Source organism: Suncus etruscus, chromosome 11 (genome assembly GCF_024139225.1).
Source record: "Suncus etruscus isolate mSunEtr1 chromosome 11, mSunEtr1.pri.cur, whole genome shotgun sequence".
In the NCBI taxonomy this organism is placed as follows: Eukaryota; Metazoa; Chordata; class Mammalia; order Eulipotyphla; family Soricidae; genus Suncus; species Suncus etruscus.
The window spans coordinates 9,921,646-9,944,221 of NC_064858.1; the positions used below are offsets into that span (position 1 = coordinate 9,921,646).

Below are 22,576 nucleotides of genomic sequence, written 5' to 3' on the forward strand. Positions count from 1 at the left end.
GCAGGTGGGGTGCTGGGCCAAGCCCGTTTCTGCAGGAAAACTTGACTGAAGAAACACATTTGGAATTATCTATGAACGACCCGGATCATGTCAGCGTTCTATTTGCACACAGGAAACACAGGCATAAAGTTACAATTTTGTTCTTATAGTACAAAATATGGTGTCATACCTATGAACAAGTTCAAAACAGCAGATGCAGATGCAGTATTATGTACGAAAGATAGATGCTTCATTAGCAACTGCAACATATTAAAACACACCACCAGAATATTTTAAGATCTTGCTGAAAATGTCCTAGGGAAAGGAAGAAGGAGGGGAGATGGGAGGATGAAAGGGAGGGAAGGGAGCAGCAAAAGCACATTATTTACTGCTGTTTTAAAAACTGCTTTACTACAAAAAATTTTTTTTGTGGCTAATACAAATTCTTGCTATACTGATAACTGAAAACATTTCTGTTAATTTCTGTAAACATTTTAAATAAAATTATTTTTGCTTTTGATGAAGACAAATACTTTCAGAAACTTTGTAGTCTTTAGGCTTTTTATTTAAAAAAATCTGTCAGTTATATGTTCCAATTCAAAATGTCATTTACATTCACTTTAGTGTGAGAAATCAAGAGATATTTCGATGAATTTGTTACATTTCATCAATGTTAGGGACTACGAGATAAGACGATCATGGGCTGACCTGGGCTCCACCTTGATCTACATCAAAGCAGAAAGCTCCAGCACTGAACCACTGGCCCGGTAGGCCAAGCATCACTAGGTGTGGCCCCCAGTTTTCCCTTCCCCTAATTTCCCCCCCTGGAGTATTAAATCAATCTGCTTGAAACTTTAAAGTGCCTTTTTAGAAAAAGGACTGGCATGGGGCCCTTGTTCAGCTCAATGACTATTTCCTAACTGGTACCGTGACCACATATAAAGAGGAAAATCTGTCTCTGCGAATTGGTGAATGCCTGGGGCTGCCTCACCCCAGCTTGCCAGGCCCCTGGTCTTCATCCCATACATCAAAGGGTGGCCCTAGGCTTTTAAAGCATCTCAGCTTTTCTCTTTCTGTCGCCTATTGCTAGTGGATGAGTGGGGAATGTTGGGGTATGAACGCTGGGACCAGGAAGGACCTAGACAAGCAGTGACTCCTCTCCCTCCCCCCACCCCCCACCAGTGCTGGACAAAGCCCGGAACCCCAAGTGTTTGAGGAGAAGAACAAGAAACCCTCACCTGCACCGGATTCTTCTGTCAAATTGCTGTTAAGCACTTTTGTTTTAATATACGAAAGACATGAATACCTCACGTTACATACATGAAGCCAAGTTACACTGACTTTACGACCTCAAATCTTACTCCCAAGTACACATTCCAATAAATTTATTTTGTAAAAACAATACATTTTTTTTGTTTTTGTTTTTGTTTTTGTTTTTTTTTTTTTTACAGTAAACTTTCCAACTACAAACCTCGAGTACGCAAGAGAGGCTCTAAGGACAAGCATAACAGGATCGATAAAACCCAAACTGACTAAGGGTGTTCTCACAATTGAAGCTGGCATAAAAATAAATAAAATCCTCTATTCTCACAAGAGCAACAATAATGTACACATAATAATGGCTTATGGATGAATATCAACTACGCTACTTCTAGTTCCAAAGGAAAACAGGGTCTGTTTCAAAAGTCTCAATTTAAAGACGATGTTTTCTCTGGTTTCCCAGAGGGCTACTGCCACCATCTTGAATGCGGAATGCAGCCACCTTGAATAGGAGCTCCGATTGTGTTGGTGTTGGGGAAGAACATTAAAATCCATCATTGCCTGAATTTGTACATAACACAGAGACTCACTGACCTCACATACAGAAACTGGGCTGGCAGACGGAACACTGTGGACCCGGGGAAGGATAAGCTGTCACCTAGCTGTTTCTAATATGGAATAGGTATCTTACAACATGATTCAACTTCCGGTGGCCTCGAAACTGAAGAGCCATTTTCATTCCGCCTTCCATGTGCCGACACTAGGGGTCTACGGACTGGTTCCTGGGCGCTGAGGGGACATCTCTTCGGCGTGACGCTGAGTAGTCAGTAAACAAATGCCGATTTCTACTAAACCGAGTGTTGGGCGGCCCCGGAGGACAGGCAGGAGAATGAAGAAACAGAATTAACTGTTTCAATCGAAAGGATCCTAGACGAGGAAGTTTGTGCGAAAATCTTGACAGTCCTTAGTGGTTAAGGGCAACTTCATGCAACCAAACAACATGAAAGTAAGTCGAGAACCTTCAAAAAGGCTAAAATGTCTTTTTCTCGCAAACACAATAGAAAGGAATGTGAAGAATGTGTATACAAACGGGGCTTCAGTTCATGACAATAAGAACGATGTTGGTTCAGATCCGAGAGTATCAGACAACCAACCAGTGAGTGACCTTCCTGCGGTTTCTCTGAGGATCCAGCAGCTATTCCGATAGTTAGGTCTGTAAAAAAACACAAAAAACAAAAAACGAAACCAAAATAGACAATGAGGCTTTTTGGGGGACTCACCGTCGACACTGGCCAGCCCCAGCCAGTCTGTGGCAGGTCCTTTCAGTGGATCTGCACTGCAGGACTGACCACACCCAGAGAGAACCACCTCACTCTCCTCCCCTTCTCCTGAAAGTACCAGCTATGGGGCATGCTGCCAGGAGGGCATGGAGTGTAGGGACACACAAAGCCAGGACTGACAGCCAGAGTCCCTCTCTTCAAGGGCGACAGTATCCAGAGACTCATCTAACCTGCATGTTATTTACCAGCTAGTTACCTGTGGCTGCCACTAAAAGGACCCTTGATTTCTTCACCTTTTGGGGGGAATACACCAAATAGTCAGGGTTTTTTTTTTTTTTTTTTTCACACCAGGGGAGAGAGAACAAGAAAGAGAGAACAAGAGAGAGCAAGAGAGCCAGCAAGGGGGTGCTGGAGCTCCCAGGTCAAACTGCTACATTTCATGCAAAGAGATGCTGTTTCATGGGAGAGAGAAAAAGAGGAGCAAGGTGCATCTGGCTGATGCTTATTAGGTCCAGCTGGGGAGCCTGCCCCTCCAACCCCTAGCACCCTGGCCTGCAGGCTCTCCTGTGATTGCTTCCTGGGGCCCTGTTCTAACCATTAGGCTTCTCTTTTTACACCTGGTCAGTTGACATTTACAGGGGGGGCATTTTATAGTGTTATCACCCTTTAAAGATACAGTAACATTTATACAGTAACATTGTCCACTTTTTTGTTTGGTTAAAGTAGCTAACTAAATAACCTATGAAAATAGCAGTATTGGGCCCTGAGCGGCATTTGCCTTGCAAGCAGACGATCCAGGACCAAAGGTGGTTGGTTCGAATCCCAGTGTCCCATATGGTCCCCCGTGTCTGCCAGGAGCTATTTCTGAGCAGACAGTCAGGAGTAACCCCTGAGCACTGCCGGGTGTGACCCAAAAACTAAAAAAAAAAAAAAAAAAAAAATAGCAGTATTGTCCAAGTACTGTTTTAGGTTAGTTCCAGGAGAAGTTTCTTCAAGTATTGTTCTACATAAGTTCTAGTTAGTCCAATCTGGAGGGTCAGTGAAAGCAGTCAGGAAGGTGACTCCATAAGTCCTGGATCCAGGGTGATTGCAAAATGTGAAAGTTTCAGAGCCAGAGTCGAAGTGTAGAAAAAAAATGAGGGCCCGGAGAGATAGCACAGCGGCATTTGCCTTGCAAACGGCCGATCCAGGACCAAAGGTGGTTGGTTCGAATCCCGGTGTCCCATATGGTCCCCCGTGCCTGCCAGGAGCTATTTCTGAGCAGACAGCCAGGAGTAACCCCTGAGCAATGCCGGGTGTGGCCCAAAAACCAAAAAAAAAAAAAAAAAAAAAAAAGAAAATGAAAAAAATTTACATAGGTATAACGTAAGTGGTAATACCATAATCTATAAAAGCTACCCCTATTCTAAAAATGTGAAAAACTCTGAAATTTAAGGTAAAGGGGGTATGAGGAAGTCTTTTGGCTCATTATGCTTCAAACAGGTAGTGGGATTATCAGATTTTTCACTTATTATTTATTCTTTTTTTGGTTTTTGGACCGCACCCGGTGACACTTAGGGGTTACTCCTGGCTATATGCTCAGAAATCACTCCTGGCTTGGGGGGGCCACATAGGACGCCAGGGGGATTGAACCTCGGTTCGTCCTAGGCTAGCGTGGGCAAGGCAGAGATGCCTTACTGCTTGTGCCACCACTCTGGCCCTAGATTTTTCATTTTCTATCTTCTTTTTTTTTTTCCATTTCCTATTTTCTATCTACAGTACAAATATCAAAAGGAGATATATCCTAATCCATTAATATATAGACCCTATTGTAAATTGTGCCTGTCATATTCCCAATTAGTTTCTCTTTTTGTCATTTTCTTCTTTAGTAGTATTTATTATAATTAAGTATTAAGTATATAATTTAGTATTTATATACTTTAGTTGCATCTTGTTAAAAGATAACTTTCCTTTTTCTACATTATGCTATTTTAAAAGCCTCTTTTGCTCATTTTCCTTTCTTCTCTTGTGTCATTTATAAAATATGTTTCTCATTTTCTTTTCTCATTTTGTCATTTAAAATCTCTTTCTCAGGGCCAGAGTGATAGCACAGCAGTAAGGTGTTTACTTTGCATGTAGTCAACACAGGAGGGACCCCAGTTCAAATCCCAGCATTCCATATGGTTCCCCAGAGCCTGCAAGGAGCTATTTCTGAGCATAGAGCCAGGAGTGACTCCTGAGTGCCTCAGGGTGTGGCCTGAAAACCAACCAAACAAACAAACCCTGCAAAAAATCCCAAACCCCAAAAAACCTCTCTCATTTTCTCTCATATTTTGTCATTTATAAAATCTCTATTTTTTCTCTTTCTAACTTTTCTGTTTTCTTCTCTCTCTTATTTTTTCTCACTCTTTCTCTCTCAAATGCAGTTTGCAACCACCCCTAACTTGAGGACTTGCAGAAGATGACCACCTCCCTGACTGCTCTCCACTGACTGCTGAAATAAACCTCCAGATTGGATTTACCTGGAACTAATCTAGAACAATACTTGGACAATACTGTTAATTTTGGGGCCACACCCAGCGGTATTCAGGGGTTACTCCTGGCTCTGTGCTCAGAAATTGCTCCAGGCAGGCTTGGGGGACCTTATGGAATGCCAGGAACCAAACCCTGGTCTGTCCTGGGTTGGCCACGTGCAAGGCAAACGCCCTTCCGCTGTGCTATCACTCCAGCCCCAATACTGTTATTTTTATATTATCAAACAAAAAATGGTAATGTTACTGTGTAAATGTTATTGTATTTTTAAGGGGTGATGACACTATAAAATGACACCCTATAACTGTCAACAGACTGGGAAATACCCCTGTATCTGTCAACTGACTAGGTATAAAAAGGGAATCCTGATGGTTAGAAAGGGGACCCAGGAGGAGATTGGGAGGAGAGTCTGTGGAACAGGCCTAATAAGCATCAGCCAAATGCACCTTGCTTCACTCTTTTTCTCTCTCCCATGAAACTTATCTAGTGCCTATGACATACATTAGGTGATCATTAAAAGGTTACATTCTTTTATTTTCTCTTCTCTCTCTTTCATTACAATTGGTGTTCCTGGGTGGATCCTGGCACACCGCAGTGGCTGTTCAAGGGTTGCCCCTGGGTCTGAGCTCAGAAAATACTTCTGGTTGGCTAAGATGACCCTATAGGATGTCGGGGGTCGAATCCAGGTCGGCTGTGTGCAAGGCAAATGCCCTCCCTGCTGTGCTGTCTTTCTGGCCCCAACTCAAGTATTTTTAACTCCTGGTTTGGTGTTTGGGACTAAACCCAGGGATCACCTAGCAGACTCAGTATACTAGCCCTTTAGATTACTGTTGCTACCAGAAACAGAGTGCTTGGACAGTCTAGCTTGCTTTTCTCTATGGATACCCCGACTGGGATCATGAGCAGAAAACTGACGATGGATGTGTCATGCCAGTTTCAGGGGTCTGGGACATGGTGACAATGAGTGAGTCCATCATTTGAAGAGAAACACAGACACTATCTGCTGCCAACAGTTAAATCGCAGCTTTCTGTGAACACAAGAACTCTGGAAAAAGGAAACCCTACACAATCAACAGTTTCCCATCAATGATTTTTCAGACTTCACGTGGTATCAAAATGTGACATGGAGTGAGAGTGAGAGAGAGTGAAGAGGGAGGTGAGAGACAGGGAGAGGGAAGGATGGAGAGGGAGGGGAGAGTGATGAATGATTCCAAGGAAACTTGGTTCTAGAATAACCTGACATGGGCCCTCACAGTGGCGAGGTGTGAGGCTGTGGGGGGAGTAAGAAAAGAGGGACAGGAAAGGGAAGGGAGAGGGAGAAACACACCCATCTTCAGTTTCACTGAGCAACCATGAAGAGGCACTGGAGAGCATGGCAGCATCTTTTTTTTTTTTTTTGTGGTTTTTGGGTCATACCCGGCAGTGCTCAGGGGTTATTCCTGGCTCCAGGCTCAGAAATTGCTCCTGGCAGGCACGGGGGACCATATGGGGCGCCGGGATTCAAACCAATGACCTACTGCATGAAAGGCAAATGCCTTACCTCCATGCTATCTCTCCGGCCCCGCATCTTTTTCTTAGAACCCTTTTTTGGGGGCAGGGGAGAACAAGCCAGAAAGCAAGTGAACGGGGCTGAAGACAGAACACAGCAGCATGAAGGGCACTTGCCTGGCACCCATCTTCCCCAAGTTCGATCCCCAGGACTCTGCCAGGAGTGATTCCTGAGTGCAGAGCCAGGTGTAGCCCCTGAGCACAGCTGGTTGTGGCTCCAAATCAAAACAAGAACCGGGCCCAGAAAGATAGCACAGCGGCGTTTGCCTTGCAAGCAGCCGATCCAAGACCAAAGTTGGTTGGTTCAAATACCAGTGTCCCATATGGTTCCCCGTGCCTGCCAGGAGCTATTTCTGAGCAGACAGCCAGGAGTAACCCCTGAGCAACGCCAGGTGTGGCCCAAAAACAAACAAACAAACAAAAACCCACAAAAAACAAGAACCAGACAAAGAAGAAATGTACTGAGACTGGAGAGGAACAGTAGGCCCTGGTGGAGAAGGCTGTACTGTGGCCTTCCTCTTGAGTCTGGTGTGAGGAACAGGGGCTGCTGTGGGGCCAGGGTGGCGTGCAGTCCTTACCCCTTCGCTGCTCTTCTGCGCGTCAGAAGTGGTGTTCCGTGTGTCGTTGCCGGCATCGCCACCCTCGGAGCTGCTTTTGTTCCCCTCTTCTTTGCAGTCCTTGTCATCTTCATCTCCCGGAGATTTCCGGGACTGTTTAGAGGATTTCTAAAACATCCAGATGCGTCAGAGTCAGAGTCAAAGGCACACATGACACTAGAAACATGCGCTCCTAAAGAACAAGTGAACCTGGTCTGAGGGCGCCTAACACTGACCAGTTGGGGACAGGAGAGAGGACAGAAGCACTACAGAGAATGGGTTGGAGTCATGTCGGCAGGGACTTTGCCTTGCAAGCAGCTTACTCAGGGTTGATCCCTAGCTCCCCATACGGTCCCCCAACCCTGATGGTTCCCTGATGGCAGAAATGATGCTTGAGCACCACTGTATATGGCCCCAAAACAAACCAACACATAAACTAACCCAAAGAAATCGAGAGCATACTGGTAGAAACCTTTCCTCTGAGAAATTTCTTTCTTTTTTTTTTTTTTTGGTTTTTGGGCCACACCCGGTAACGCTCAGGGGTTACTCCTGGCTATGTGCTAAGAAGTTGCTCCTGGCTTGGGGGACCATATGGGACACCGGGGGATCGAACCGCGGTCCATCCAAGGCTAGCGCAGGCAAGGCAGGCACCTTACCTTTAGCGCCACCGCCCGGCCCCTGAGAAATTTCTTAACATTTTTAAGCACATGGCAAATGAGAGCAAAGGACGTCCCTTCCATTCTGAAAGAAATGGACCTATAAAAGTGCATTTTCTGTCAGTTTAAAAAGGCTGCTGTGATATGAGAGAATATAGAATCACATACGTTATAATCACTTCTGTTCTACTAAACTACCAACCAGATCCCCCCAAAAGTGATGGTCAGTTAAGCTCTTCCAAAAAGAACGAAAGCAGGGTCGTGGCCGACTTGAACCTGCACTATCTTTCTGGCTCTGTACTTGTAACTCCTCAGAGCTCATCTAGGGCTAAGGTAAGAGATACATACTACTGTGTGAGGAGTTCCCCAGTTGGGAAGAGAGCATTTCAGGACCACATGAGTGTCCAGGTGTCTCCGAGCCTGCTGGCCTCCAGCTATAGTGCCCGCCTGCTTACATCTGAGTTAGTAGAGGCCTGGCAAATTGAGCGTGACCCTGGGCACCCAATGGGAAAATGAGAAGTTTCAGCTCATGGGGCCTCACCCAGCAGGGGGCCCACACGCCCGAGGTAACTACTCCTACGGCTGCTCAGAACACAGAGGACGAAGGACACGTGTGCACAGTCACCTTGGAAGCATAGGACTTTTTCCGCTTTGAGCCTGCCTTCTCATTCTTTCTCTTGCCTTTGCCATCCTCCTCCACCCTGTCACCTTCCTCTTCGCTGCTTGCATCGGCAGCATTTCCACCTTCGCCCTCGGTCTCTGAAGAGCTTTGTTGCTGAATTGCCTAAGAAGTAAGTTATCAGCTCATTAGATTCCCGGAAAGTAAAAAATAAAATTGCAAAATTGTGCAAAAAAAATCATTCTATTTACTTTAAAAGTGTTCAGCTTACTCTCTATTTTCCAAACATTAGGAAGTACTGTCCACTCAAAATTTCCAGTGGACACTTTGGCTCAAACCCTTTGGACTAACAGAATGATATTCATTCCAAAGTGATACTAGATGAGGCATAATTTTGATTTCAGGGTCAGGGAAAGGGTAATGGAGGTGAAGTGTTTGCTGCTCTAGGTGGAATTCCTGGCACCAATATTCCCAGAGCATTGCAAACTGTTGCTTTTTTCTTTTTTCGGGTCATACCCAGTGGCGCTCAGGAGTTACTCCTGACTCTGCACTCAGAAATCACTCCTGGCATGCTCAGGGTACCATATAGGATACCAGGGATCAAACCCAGGTCAGTTGAAGGCAAGGCAAAATGCTCTACCCGCTCTACTATTGTTCCAGCCCTTCCAACAGTTGCTTTTGAGCACAGAGCCAGAAATAACCAGTCGACACATGTGGCTGAAACAGTCCCCCTCCTCAAAGGAAAAGAAAATGAAAAGATAAGAATTCTGATTTCCGTGGACGGAAAGGAACTCTTAGTACAAAGGTTCTAAGAGAGTTCAAACTAAGAAATTGGAGGCGGCAGTGACAGGGAAGCAAACTGTTACCTGATATCCGGTAAACTTCACTCCCGGGTTATTTTCTATTTCCCACAATCCTTCGTTAAATCCTTTCCGCTTGTTGGACTTTCCAAATTTGTCTTTGTATTCCTTATATGGGAAAAGGTCTTTGGGACCTAGAAATGCGCTGCAGAAATAGATTAGAAATAGAATTGACACTGTGACCTCAGGCGTAAGTTATTTTTTGTTCTGTTTGGTTTTTGGGCCACATTTGGCGATGTTCAGGGCTCACTCCTGGCAGGGCTTAGGGTACTGACCATACGGGATGTGGGAGACTGAACCTGGATCGGCCACATACAAGGTAAGTACTATCCCCACTTTATTGTGGCTCTGGCCCCCTTTTTTAATCTTTTTACTTTTTCTGTAATAAGCAGACAAGGATGACACCTTCCAGAGAATGACTGGATGACAAAGAGAAAGAAGCCGGTCCAAGAGCGGAGCAATTTCCAACCTGACCTAGCTGCCTCTCTCTTGTTTCAGAGACACGAGCTCTACCCTTTGAGACACGTTAAGTCAACTGTGTTACCTGCGCTCTGCCAGTACTGATTAGGGAAGTGCTTTGGGTCGTTTGTTCTAGGATTGATACATGAAAAGGGCCTGAGAGAGAATATAGCAGTTACGAGGCACGTGCAACCCTTATTTGATCCTCAGAACCACAGGAATTCCTGTGCACCACCGGAATAACCCCACTCTCCAATGAAGAGCCACGAGTTGCTCCTAAGCACCACTGGGTAGGGCCAAAGCCCACTCTGCCTCCCCACAAAGAGAAGTGACCCAAAGAAAACTGCCCTAGAAGGGGGCTATACAAAGGATATTGAAGAACATCCTGGAATAGTGAGTGGGCGCCCCACCAGTCTCAGAAGATTGCTGGGTGCAAGTACCACTAGGCTGGGAAGATAAATGGCATTCAAGGGCAAAATGCTATCCCAGTAAGGGCAGCATGTCAATCAGGGGGCCACTCTAGGCCAGTGACTGTGACCATCTGGACAACACTGTAGTGGCACAGACTGGGCTAGTGGACAGGAAGGGAGTCCCAAACAGAGCCCAGAGAAAACCCTGAGGACTGTCAGGTATGGCCTCAAACCAGGCCCTATCTCTGTCTCTCTCTGTCTCACTCCCCCCCCCCACACACATAATCTTACATGTTACAGTCATACAGTGCCCAGCAATCATGCCAGAGCTGGTGACTTACGTTTCGTGGGTGCCAAAGAAGAAGATGGGGTACTTGTTGGCTGGAGGTTTCACGGCGCCTTCTGGGAGTTCATCGATCTGCAGAAGAGTAAAACAGGTGTGAGAAATGCTCAAAAGCCAAAAACAAAAACAAAACACTGCTTAAAAGGAGCTAAGAAACAACCTGCAGGGCTAGGGAGACTTCAAAGGGCTGCAAGAGTCCTAGGTTTGACTAGAAACATCACACGACACTCCCACACTCCCGTCACTGTGACAAGGACAGACCCGAGCATCACCATATGTTCCCCAAACAAACAAAGCCATTGAGTTGGCGATACACTTTGTATACAGGAGTTCTGGGTTTGGGTCAGGTACTAAATGCTTCTCCCCCAGCGCTGAGCCAGAAGTGGCTCTTGAGCTCTGCCAGGTGCAGCCCCCAAACCAAACTACTGAGTCATATAGTTCAAAATGATCCCAATGCAGGGCCGAAGAGGTGGCGCTAGAAGTAAGGCGTCTGCCTTGTAAGTGCTGGCTAGGATGGACCAAGGTTCGAAGCCCTACGTCCCATATGGTCCCCCCAATCCAGGGGTGATTTCTGAGTGCATAGCCAGGAGTAACCACTGAGCATCAAATGGGTGTGCCCCCCCAAAAAAAACTAAAAACAAAACAAAACAAAATGATTCCAACGCAAACGTTCTGTGTATGCACTTGACTTCTTCCTCTTATCCCTTAGAGGTTAGGGGACAGGAAGTTTAGTGCAACTCTCACTAACTTTCTGGGTCACTCCACTAAAGTTCTTTAGTTTCTTCTTGATGTCCCCTCCATCTCCAAATAATGACACTGTAAATTCTCTTTGATCTTATGTCTCTGAAAGCACCTTCATCTAAGTCCTCATTAAGACATCAAAATGGTCTGCAGCGAGAAGGAAGTGAGAGAAGCCAACTTCAGGGAATTTTCATTCATGATGCATTTTTTTTCTTTCCCAGGAGTTGGGCCACTCAATTGCACTACAGATAACAAACTTGCAAAAACAAAAACTCCGTGTTGAGGCCAGCATCACTGATCCAAGCCAGACACAGTCACTCATCAGAAAATAACAGGGAAGCCTGGCATCATCATAGCTACAGAGAGGGAAATCTTTAAATACTAACAAACCATATCCACAAACCAATATGCATCTTGACCAAAAGACTTCATCCCAACTACACAAGGCTGGTGTCACATATGGAAATCCACTGAGACACTATTTTTGACACAATGACAAGCAAAACCAAATCACTATCTCAAAAGCTGCAACAAAAACTTTTCCTCTGGGGCCAGAGAGATAACATGGGGGTAAGGTGTTTGCCTTGCATGCAGAAGGACGTGGTTCGAATTCTGGCATCACATATGGTCCCCCGAGCCTGTCAGGAGCGATTTCTGAGAGTAGAGCCCGGAGTAACCCTTGAGTGCTGCTGGGTGTGACCCAAAAACCAAAAACAAACAAACAAACAAACAAAAACAAACAAACAGGGGCCAGAGAGATAGCATGGAGGTAAGGTGTTTGCCTTTCATGCAGAAGGTCATCAGTTTGAATCCCAGCATCCCATATGGTCCCCCGTGCCTGCCAGGAACAATTTCTGAGCATGGAGCCAGGAGTAATCCCTGAGCACTGCTGGGTGTGACCCCAAAACCACAAAAAACAAAACAAAACAACAAACAAACAAACCTTTTCCTCTATAGACCAGGAATAGGAGGGGACACCCTGGCCTGAGAGATGCCAATGCTTGCCTCAGACTTATGAGTGAAATGAAATTTCCCCCGAACAAAGGCAACACATGCAACATGATCATGTCCCTCTGTTCAGTGCTGAAGGCTCTGCCCAGGGCAGTCAGGATCATGGGATGGCAACTTCATGCATCAGTTGGGAGAAGCTTTACAAAGGCTTAAACACAGAATTACTATGACCCAGAAATTTTGTTCCTAGATTTACACCCCAGAGATGACAGACATTACGTGCACACACAAAAACTATTCATATGGTCAACTGTGGCATTTTTAACAGGCCAAAGGGAGCAGGCCTCAAACACCTACCAACTTGAAAATGGCTTAAAAAGCATTATATGAGGCAGGAAATATTAATACATGCTACAACATGGATGAACCAAGAATGCACATTATGCTAAGAGCAAGAGGTCAGAATCAAAAGGTGATATTTTAGCAGCTCAATGAAGGGAAATTTGCAGAAGATGTAGATTGCCAGAGACAGTGGATTAGTGACTGCCTAGGGCTGGAGGGTAGGGGTGGAAAGGGAAGGTCTGTTTAATAGATAAGAGATTTCCTTTTGGGGTGATGATTTTTTTTTTTGGTTTTTGTGTCACACCTGGCAGTGCTCAGGAGTTACTCCTGGCTCTATGCTCAGAAATTGCTCCTGGCAGACTCAGGGGACCATATGGGATATAAAGGTAAATTTTATGGCATTTTAAATATATCTTAGCACACACATACTCCAAGATAGTCAAATCATATTTTAGGTAGACAAATGGAATTTAATATTTAAAATCTGGCCAGAGAGATAGCATAGCTTTTGCCTTGCACGCGGCCAACCCAGGATGGACCTGAATTCAATTCCCGGCATCCCATATGGTCTCCCGAGCCTGCCATGTGCAATTTCTGAGCACAGAGCCAGGGAGTAACCCCTGAGTGCTGCTGGGTGTGGGATAAAATCTATTTATAAAATACAAAGTCCAAAAGAGGAAACATGTATAACAATGGGTAGTAAAAGATTTGCAAAATTTAACTTTCAATCCTGACATAGGGAAAATAAAAGAATAAGACTATTTTAACAAGATAAAGAATATCAATGTGAAAACTGTTATACCAAATACACTAATAAAATAAAATGCAGTCCTAAATCAAGGCAGAGTAGACCATGTTTAACATTGTGCTTTTCAAAATTCTAATGAAAATATTCAACCACTTCCAACTAACATACATGGTCATAAAAAGGATGATCATTTGCATATGAATTTAGAAAAAGCAATGTGAAAGTAAGATAAAAAAATAAATCTCTGGGGTGTATCACCGAGATCAGGTTGAAAATATAAAAGACTGGTTCCACGAGTCAACAAATGTTTCTAGAGTATTCTCTGTCTCTGGAACTAGTACAGGTGCTAAGAATAAGGGCAAACATCCCTGCCCTTGCAGAGAAAGAAAAACAAAACAGTAAATAATCACCATCATAAAAAAAAAATCCAAATTCTCTGGCATGCAAGCATGTGGAGAAAAAGTTATAAAAATAGCCCAGGATTCCCCCAACCCCAACCAGCTGCCAACCAGCTCCCAAAGTGAAAAGACAGCCTTCCGGCCCACCTTGCATTGGCTCAGGAAGAAGCTGCCATCTTCACTGCTGCTAATTTGCTCTAGGCAGCTCCCCCCCCCTTTTTTTTTGGTTTTTGGGCCACACCCGGCTGTCCTCAGGGGTTACTCCTGGCTATCTGCTCAGAAATAGCTCCTGGCAGGCACTAGGGACCATATGGGACACCGGGATTCGAACCAAGCACCTTAGGTCCTGCATGGGCTGCTTGCAGGGCAAACACCGCTGTGCTATCTCTCCGGCCCTCTGGCAACCCCTTTTCTCCCACCTCACTTTGCTGTGGCCTGCTGATAGCTACTCGATTCATTAGGCTTTTGAGAGACCTTCGGCTCTAGGACATTTCTTGATCCATGACTGCTGGAGCCGTTTTTCAGACTTCACAAGACCACATCACAGTCTGAAGCTGTGTTCCAGCTTTTACACTACCACCCCCTCAAGATTATTTCAAAATACCTAAAGAGGATGGATATATATATATATTTTTTCCTTTGTATATTTCTTTAGATGTATTTCCTTAATAGATATAATTCTTATTGCGTATTTCCTTATGGAGATATAGTTTTCCCCATACCTTTTTGGATTTGTTCAGTAGGAAATTCTAGTAGATACGTTTCTCTTGGGATCTAAGTTCAGGTTAGAACTAGGTTATAGGGATTGTTTAGCTTGCTATTTTTACCCCCAGATGCACCAGTAGTACCATGTGGCATTGGTCCATTTTGCATAGGCACATTAAAAAGGGAAATTTTATGGAGAAAGAAGTTATTATCTAATAGGAATTCATAAATTTTATATTGCAGGAAGGCCTTTCACCCTGAACATTTGTCATAGTGACTTAGGCCTCAGTCGATTGGACATCAGCCATTCACACCTGACCTTGGATGGCATCTTTGGTTTTCTGCACTAGCACCAGGAATCAAATTTCTAGCGGGAAGGTCCTAATGCTGCCCTGGCACAGATTTACTTCAGGGTGGGTTCATATGACACCCTGGCAACTTAGAAACAGCAGCAACTTGCTTTCAGGGCAAGTTTTCCTGCTTCAATACCTAACAGTGAGATGAAACCAAAAGAATCTGTGACAACCTGACTTTGACCTAGGATCTGTGCAAAAACCAAGGTCTGAAATTACAGAAACCTGACTGCAACAACTGTGATTGAGAACTTTTACTGGGACCATAAAGAAAGACTTTAAGGTTAGATAACTTGGGCCCGGAGAGATAGCACAGCGGCGTTTGCCTTGCAAGCAGCCGATCCAGGACCAAAGGTGGTTGGTTCGAATCCCAGTGTCCCATATGGTCCCCCGTGCCTGCCAGGAGCTATTTCTGAGCAGACAGCCAGGAGTAACCCCTGAGCACCGCCAGGTGTGGCCTAAAACCAAAAAAAAAAAAAAAAAAAAGGTTAGATAACTTAATATGCCTGGAACCTGGTCTTATGGCAGGATGCTTCATGGGTAGGGTCTCACTGTCTTTAGGCCAAAGCTCTTTTTTTTTTTTTTTTCCCAACTTTTGCTGTGCCTATGAAAAATATCCCCCTTTTTCTTCTTCTTTTTTTAATCTTAAATAGGTGATGCCTCTCTTTTCATAGAAACTTGGGATACAGATTACTTTGTTTTACTTCATATTTATGCATTTCTTCTATAAAATTAAGAAGAAAATAAAAAAGGACGGATGGGGGCCAGGGTCAAGTGGTCTCAGGTGTATTGACGGAGAAAAAAGGGGCAGAACTAAATATCCAAGCCAAAGTCAACAACAATAGAATCAAGAGACCTAAACTTTAACAATTTAAACTTAAGTAGGCATGTTATACTGGCAGGCCAGGGGCAAAGGGTGGTAGTATAGGATGCACTCTGGAAATATTGGTGGAGGGAGGTGGTGGGAATGGCTCAGATTGACTGTTTATCTAAAATTCAACTATGAAGAACTTTGTAGATCACAATGTTTTCAATAAAATAAAATAAAATAAAATAACCTAGGATGAAGATGGGGCTGTAATTTCAACAGGATGACTTAAATGTTCTAGTTCGGAAAATGACATTTGGTTCACCACTTGAAGCAAGCTGGAGCTACTTTGGGGAAAAGCATGCCCAGGTTCCCTGAGGGAATGGGGAGGAAGGGCAGGCCGGGAAGCTGGCTAAGCTGGCTCCATGCTGCTGAGAACTGACCCCAGAGAAGAAACAGAAGCCGGGGTGAGCCAAGAAACTGTTCAGATGTTCATCCAAGAAAGGGCCGCGGGAACATGAACTATCTGAATGGGGAACATTTTATTGAAATGACGGGCAGAGGGACTTGAAAAAAACCGAAGTAAAACATCTACTGACAGGGCCAGAAGGTCGGGCAAAGAGCGAGCCAACCTGGGTTCCATCCCCCAACTCAGGGTTCCTGATTCTGTGGGCCCAGCAGTTCAAGTGACCAAGTGGCTAACCAAGGAGGAAGCGAGGCTAAGGTGGCAGGTGCCCCTGCAAAGGGAGACCCCGAGGGCTGTATGAGCAGTAGATTCAGTGCCTGCTCTTGGCTCACTCCTGTCAGTTGCTCCTGCCTGGATGAAAACAAGGGTCTCTTCAGTCCTGGTAGTGAGGTCTCTGCCCTCACTGGCAGTGATGTAGTCCTGGTAGTCTTGGTAGTGAGGTCTTTGCCTAGGAGAGGGGTGACAGTGAGCGATGGAGGATCCCCATTTCATCACCCCGTGAGGGGCTCACACAATCTGAGAGATGATGATCCCACCCTGTGGCCCACTGTTGACTTCCTCCAGAACCAAAGGAAACCTAATGTAGCAAAAAGGAAGGACGAAGAGCCACCTCAGGACTTGATTTCCAGATATTTCCTCCCTCTTTTTTAAAACTTAAAAGCTAAAAACTGTGCAACTCAAGTTTTTGGTTGTTTTGGGGGTCACAGGGCTTCTCCAGGCTCTGAGCTCAGAGATCTCTCCTGGCCCTTCACCATCTGCAATACTGGGGATTGGACCCAGGTCTCCTTTGTGCAAGGGAAGCTAGCTGTCCACAGTACTATCTCTCTGGCTCCCCCACAACTCATGTATATAGTTATGAACCATTAGAGATCCACAACTGAATGTGGCACTAGAAGTTTCATAATGGTTCCTTTGACATTCGTGGTACCTTCCAAGGATCTCCTAGTCCTCTTGGGAAACCTTGCCTTATTTTTTTCAAACCATGGATGCCTCCTGCAGACTTAGAAAGCTAAGACTTAGAAAGACACCCCTACTTTCTGGGAAACCTTAGAGATAACCATTATTCCTGAAGAATCAACCCACACTGAGCAGTGTCTCAGGATCAAGAAGGACAGGAGTTTATTCACAAATACTTTTGGAGGGGCAACAGAATCCAGTTTCATTTGCCTCCAAACCCTAATTGCCTGAACCTTATAGCAATGGTCCATCTCACTTGGAAATTTGAAAGATGGGTCAGAGAAACAGTACAGCAGAGAGGCCTTGTATACAAACTGGGCTCCACCCCCAGGATCCAAATGGGTCCTCAGAGCCCACTGGGAAGGATCCCTGAGTGCAGAGCCACGAGTAACCTTTGAGCACTGCCGGTGTGGCCAGAAATAATAATAATAATAATATAAAAAGAAATCTAAGGAGATTTAGGGAAACAATGGAAAGTCCCATAAATGCCAGAACCTGGAGTCCACCCAAAGGAAACCAAGTGCTGGAATTGGGATTGTCCCAAGCTCCAGGCAGTGGACATCAAAGAGGCGGATATTTCTGGGAAGGGATTACTAGGTACTTAATTAGCAAATATACTTCTCATGTACATGTTCACCTTTGGTTACTGGAAAGCAGAATGCTAAGATTGATCATCACTGATCATCACTACAACATAGGTTGTAGTTAAAAATAAAAAAACAAACATGCCCAGAGCCCAGAACAAAAGTATAGTGGGAAGGGCACTTGCCTTGTACATGGTGGGTCTGAGTGCAACTCCTGATACTACATATGGTCCTCCCAGGCCCCTCCAGGAGTGATCTCTAAGCACACAGAGCCAGGAGTAAGCTCTGATATGAGGCTTGGTGTGGCCACAAACCAAAACCAAAATCAAAATCAAAATCAAAATCAATCCAAACCAAAATGAAAGCCCAAATCTTACAAACCAAGACAGGATTAAGGAGGCAGCTTTTTTTTTTTTTTTCAACTACTGGTCCAGCTTTCTGTCCATCTGTTGTAGGAAATGCTGTTTGTTAATCTGGAAATGTCAAACTGCTTCTCAGTTTACCTTTATGTGGCTCCTGTGCCCATGAGATCATTGTTTACCCAAGCAAGTTCTTACTAATGTGTCATTTTGTTATGGTAAAAAAAAAAAAAAAAAGGGAGTCCAGGGGCTGGACATACAATGGGCAAATATCTACACAGGCCAGCAGTACTTAAGGACTTAGCTTGATAAGCACTGCAGAATCAGAAACTCTCTGGGCTCCAAGTGCTGTGATCTCATACGCAGGTTTGGAATCTAGACCTAAGCCAATGCTTCAGTCTCCACTTAGAACTGATTTGAACGGGTCTCTGTTTTCTCTACATGTAAAACTAGCATCTCATTTTTCTACTGTCTGTGTCACAGACATTTGGAAGACAAACAGCTGGGCAAGGAGGGCCATCACAAATGCTCTCCTATTGGGCCAAAGCCCTAGAACAGCAGGTGGGGTACTGGTCTTGCATGTAGTCCATGTGGGTTCCATTCCCAGCACTCCATTTGGTCCTCTGATCTCCTTCAGGAGTAATCCCTGGAGTGCAGAGCCAGGAGTGAGCTGTGAGGGCTGCTGGGTGTGGTTCAAAAGCAAAATAAAACAAATAATTTTTTAAAGGCCCCCCAGCCACAAGAACATAAAGTTGCTATCCAGAGGGGAAAGGTCTGAAGGCGCAGTTGGCAGTACCTAAACATATGTAGTACTTTGCGGGGGTGGGAGAACGGGGGAAATCCCCCAAACTATACAACTGTAAAAATTATGCAGCCACACATGTAGGTACACAGTCAAAATGCTTACTGCGAGGTAAAGGAACATTAATCTTTCTACATGAGAGGGACTGATACAGTATTCTGCAACTACAAAATAATTACTTTACTACTACTGTTATCGTTATCTTATTACCTACTGCTAAATAAATATTATTTGCATAATAAAAATTTACACAGGTGCAATTAATATTCATAACATGACGGCCAATTCATTTTCCCTTTCAAACGGTTGAAAATAATTTTACAGTTACTTAAGTTTACATTGCTAGCATATTGTTCCTTTGAAGGCCTGTATAATCAGCCCTTCTGGTCTATCTGTGGCTCAGGACCAGCTTGTTGGAATTTCTAACTTGTTGGAGTCTGACATTTTCATAAAAATCACTAACGATGAAATAAAACGAAAAGGCACACGGAATATGAGTCCTGTGTTTTTTTCTTATTAGGTCAGGAACACACAGTTACTCCACTAAATTGCTCAAAACAGTTCCTAAACTCTTGCCCTTCATTTCCGTACCTCTCCTTACTGACAGGGCAGTCCGATGACCAGGCTGTCAGCAGTTCCTGAAAATGATCTGGGAGGCGTTTCGCAGTAGATGAAACAACTGCTCCAAGCAGACTAGATTCAATCTAACATCTGGAGTTTTCGGCAGTAGAAGAGAAGTTTCTCCAATAAATTAAAATATTTGGGATTTTTCCCATTATGTTTACTTACTGCCTTGCTGTACTGTGCTTTTCTAAACCTAAGAGACAGACATTCAATAACAAAGTTGTACGCAATTCTATTTTACTTGTTATTTGTTCTGTGGTCATACCTGGCCATGCTCAGGGCTGACTCCTGGTTCTGTGCTCAGGGATCACTCCAGATGGATCTCAGGGGTCAGCTACATGCAAGGCCCCTACAATTTTTTTTTTTTTGTTTGCATGTTTTTGAACCACACCCAGGTGTGCTCAGGGATCACTCATGGCAGGCCTGAGAGACCATATGGGATGCTGGTGATGGAGACATGAAGCCAACAATATCCCCACTGACAGAGCAGGGACTCTGGTCTCTTCCCTTCTCCCTAACTGCTCCAAGCCACTCACTATAAGATATTACTTAGAAAACCAACAGGCATGTCATTTCCAAATCATGTTAAACAAGACAGATTTCCTCTATTTACCCTTATCTAAAGAACAACCTAATAAGAGTTTATGTTTCCATTTGATTTCCTATTTTGACCTGGCTTGGAATTTCAACTTGGAGGAATCTGGCATCTCTTTAGAGACACGGTGGGCTCTAAAAGCATCCGTTCAGAATGGACCATCTGAGGATGATTACCCAGGCAAAGAACACATGGGTGACATTTAAGTCTCCTTTCAGGACCTGAGGGCAATATTTTTTTCCCAAAGATGAAAGAAAGTCAGTGTCATACGGAAATGAGCCAAGGGTGATTATCATCTTTAGCTTCATTGTTGACTCTGGGCTGGGCTTGTGGGGAGCAGTGAAAGGACGTAGGTGGGGGGTTCACACACAGGAAGGATGCTCTCTGACACTGGGGACGCTCTAACCCACATAAGCAGCTATTTAGCACTCGGATTTTGTGCCACACCTGGCCTGCTTGGGGCCGACTATTGACTCTGAATTTAGGGATCACTGCTGGTGGCGCTCTGGGGACCCCTCTAGGAGTGCCAGCCAGGATGGAAGGGGGTGCTGGCTGCATGCAAGCCAAGCAAAAAAAGCCCCTTGCCCTCTGGACTAGGACCATTCATTTGTTCCCTTCTGACTTGACACCTCTATTGGGGGTGGGTGGGGTGCCCCTGGTGCCAGAGACGAGGCCAATCTTAATCCCACGGCCAGACCCGATTCCTTCCAACACGCCTGACTTCACCTCCATCCCACTTCGGGTCCAGAGGGGCAGAAACTTCTCAGCCCGGGCGCAGGGGAAAGAAAGGAAAGGGGGTCCAGAAACAGCGGGGTCCCCATCTTCCTCCATTCCACCCATCCCCTGCCAATCCTGGAGGGATGCAGGCCGGGGCATCACCCATCCCAGGCGGGCATCATCCCGGGGAGCAGCATCCCTTGGGTGGATCCTCCCTCGGGGGCACCGTTATCCCCCGGGGCGGGAAGCAGGCCCGTCCGTCCATCCAGGTGCATCCGGGTCCCTCGAGGCGGGATCCGGGCCCATCGCGGCTGCCCCGGGGGCCGAGGGTGCCGGGCAGCGAGCGAGGAGCGAGGCGGGATCCGGGTCCATCCCGGCCCGCCGAGGCTCGCGGCGCCCCGACCGCCTTCCAGGCCGCGTGCCCGGCCCCTCCGGCCCCGATCGCCGGCCCCGCTGGAGGCCGCGGCGGCCCGGTGGGCGCGGGCCCGAGCCAACATGGAGATGGAGGCGGCGGCGGCGGTGGCGGCGGCGGCGGGCCCGGGCCCAACATGGAGGCGGCGCCATGATCATGATGGCGGCGCCGCGTCTCCGCACACGCCCTCCGTCGCTCGCTCGCTCGCTCGCTCGCTCACTCACCCGGGCCGGCCAGTGCGGGTAGCCCTTCATCTTGGCGAACACCAGGTCGCCCGCCTTGTACTCGCGGGGCCGCGGCCGCGCCATCCCGGCCGCCCTGCCCGCTCGGCGTCGGCGGCGTCGTGGTCGTGGTCGTGGTCGTGGTCGGCGTCGGCGTCGCCGCTCCGGGGCCCCGAGCCGGGCGGGCGGGCGGGCGTGCGGGCGTGCGGGCGTCCGCTCCGACGAGGCCGAGGGCGGGGGGCGCGGCGGCAAATCAGCGGCGGGCGCGGGGGATGGTCCCGGCCCCGCACTCTCGCCTCAGCCTCAGCCGCCGCCCCGCGCCGCCCCGCGCCGCGCCGCCCCGCGCCCCGCGCACTCGCCGCGCACGTCCCGCGCCTCGGCCCCGCACGGCCCGGCGGGCGGTCCGCCCAGGCTGAGCGCGCCCCGCGTGCCTGCCTGCCTGCCTGCCTGTCCGCGCCCGCTCGGGGCCCGCAGGTCCGGTCAGGCGAAAGGCCCCGCACCCCGGCCCCGCAGCTCAAGGCGCCGCCAAGGCTCGGTCTGTCAGAGCCCCGCGTTCCCGTCAGTCGGAGCCCGGCGGTGCGGCCAGCCAGCCCCGCGTCTCGGCCCCGCGCGCCGCTTCAAGGCTGCGTGCCCGGGCTCTGTCCGGCCACAGCTCCGCGTCCCAGCCACATTCCGGACCCTCGGCCCGCCAGAGCCCCGCGTCCCCTGTGGGAACCCGCGCCCCCGAGGTCCCGCAGCTCCTGTCACAGACAGCCCCGCGTCCCTGTCAGCGCCCCGAACTCCTCTCAGCTCCCGGAGCCTCGCCCCGCAGATCCCGCCCTGCGCCTCGGCCTCTGCAGCTCTCCACGTCCCGGCCAGTCGGATGACAGCTGCCCAGGAGAGAGACGCGCTGGGAAGGAGAGGGACCCGCTCTGCCTGGGATTGCTGAAGGGACCGGCTGCTTCTCCTCTCACACCCACACAGGGTCCCCGACACGGAATCCCCAACCTCCCCGACCTCCAGGCAGCACCCCCAACATCCCACAACATCCAGCTGTGCCGGCCCCCTGGCTTTCTCCGCGGAGCTCCAGGCTTGCTCCTTCGCTGCAGGCTCAGGACAATACCTGTGACTGGCTGAACAATGCGCTATTCAAACACCTAACACTACGATGCCATGAAGTCTATGGGAAGAGCCCGGCTTGTTGTCGTCGCTGTCTATCTGCTGGGTCAAGATAGAGCGCATTCATTCATGTGGCTTCTGAAATTGCTGGAAAACGTCCCCTACAAACGGACA

The 22,576-nt window shown here is 47.1% G+C and overlaps 1 protein-coding gene across 1 annotated transcript; it reads right to left on the reverse strand.

Moving 5' to 3' along the window:
* Positions 1-1,227: 1,227 nt before the first annotated feature.
* On the reverse strand, positions 1,228-21,464 carry HDGFL3 (HDGF like 3). Its single transcript, XM_049783272.1, has 6 exons — positions 21,308-21,464; positions 10,520-10,596; positions 9,316-9,454; positions 8,456-8,614; positions 7,157-7,303; positions 1,228-2,452 (listed from the first exon to the last, which is right to left on the reverse strand). Exons 1-6 carry the CDS (start codon positions 21,389-21,391, stop codon positions 2,447-2,449), a joined length of 612 nt encoding a protein of 203 aa, XP_049639229.1. The 5' UTR covers positions 21,392-21,464; the 3' UTR covers positions 1,228-2,446.
* Between the last annotated feature and the right edge of the window lie 1,112 nt (positions 21,465-22,576).

Excerpts from the sequence above, each read along its gene's own strand:
- HDGFL3 (XM_049783272.1), bottom strand. The coding sequence starts at position 21,391 with ATGGCGCGGCCGCGGCCCCGCGAGTACAAGGCGGGCGACCTGGTGTTC. Across the intron at positions 10,597-21,307 it reads ACCCGCACTGGCCGGCCCGG|ATCGATGAACTCCCAGAAGG; the intron begins GTGAGTGAGCGA and ends ACTCTTCTGCAG. Across the intron at positions 8,615-9,315 it reads TGAAGTTTACCGGATATCAG|GCAATTCAGCAACAAAGCTC; the intron begins GTAACAGTTTGC and ends CTTACTTCTTAG.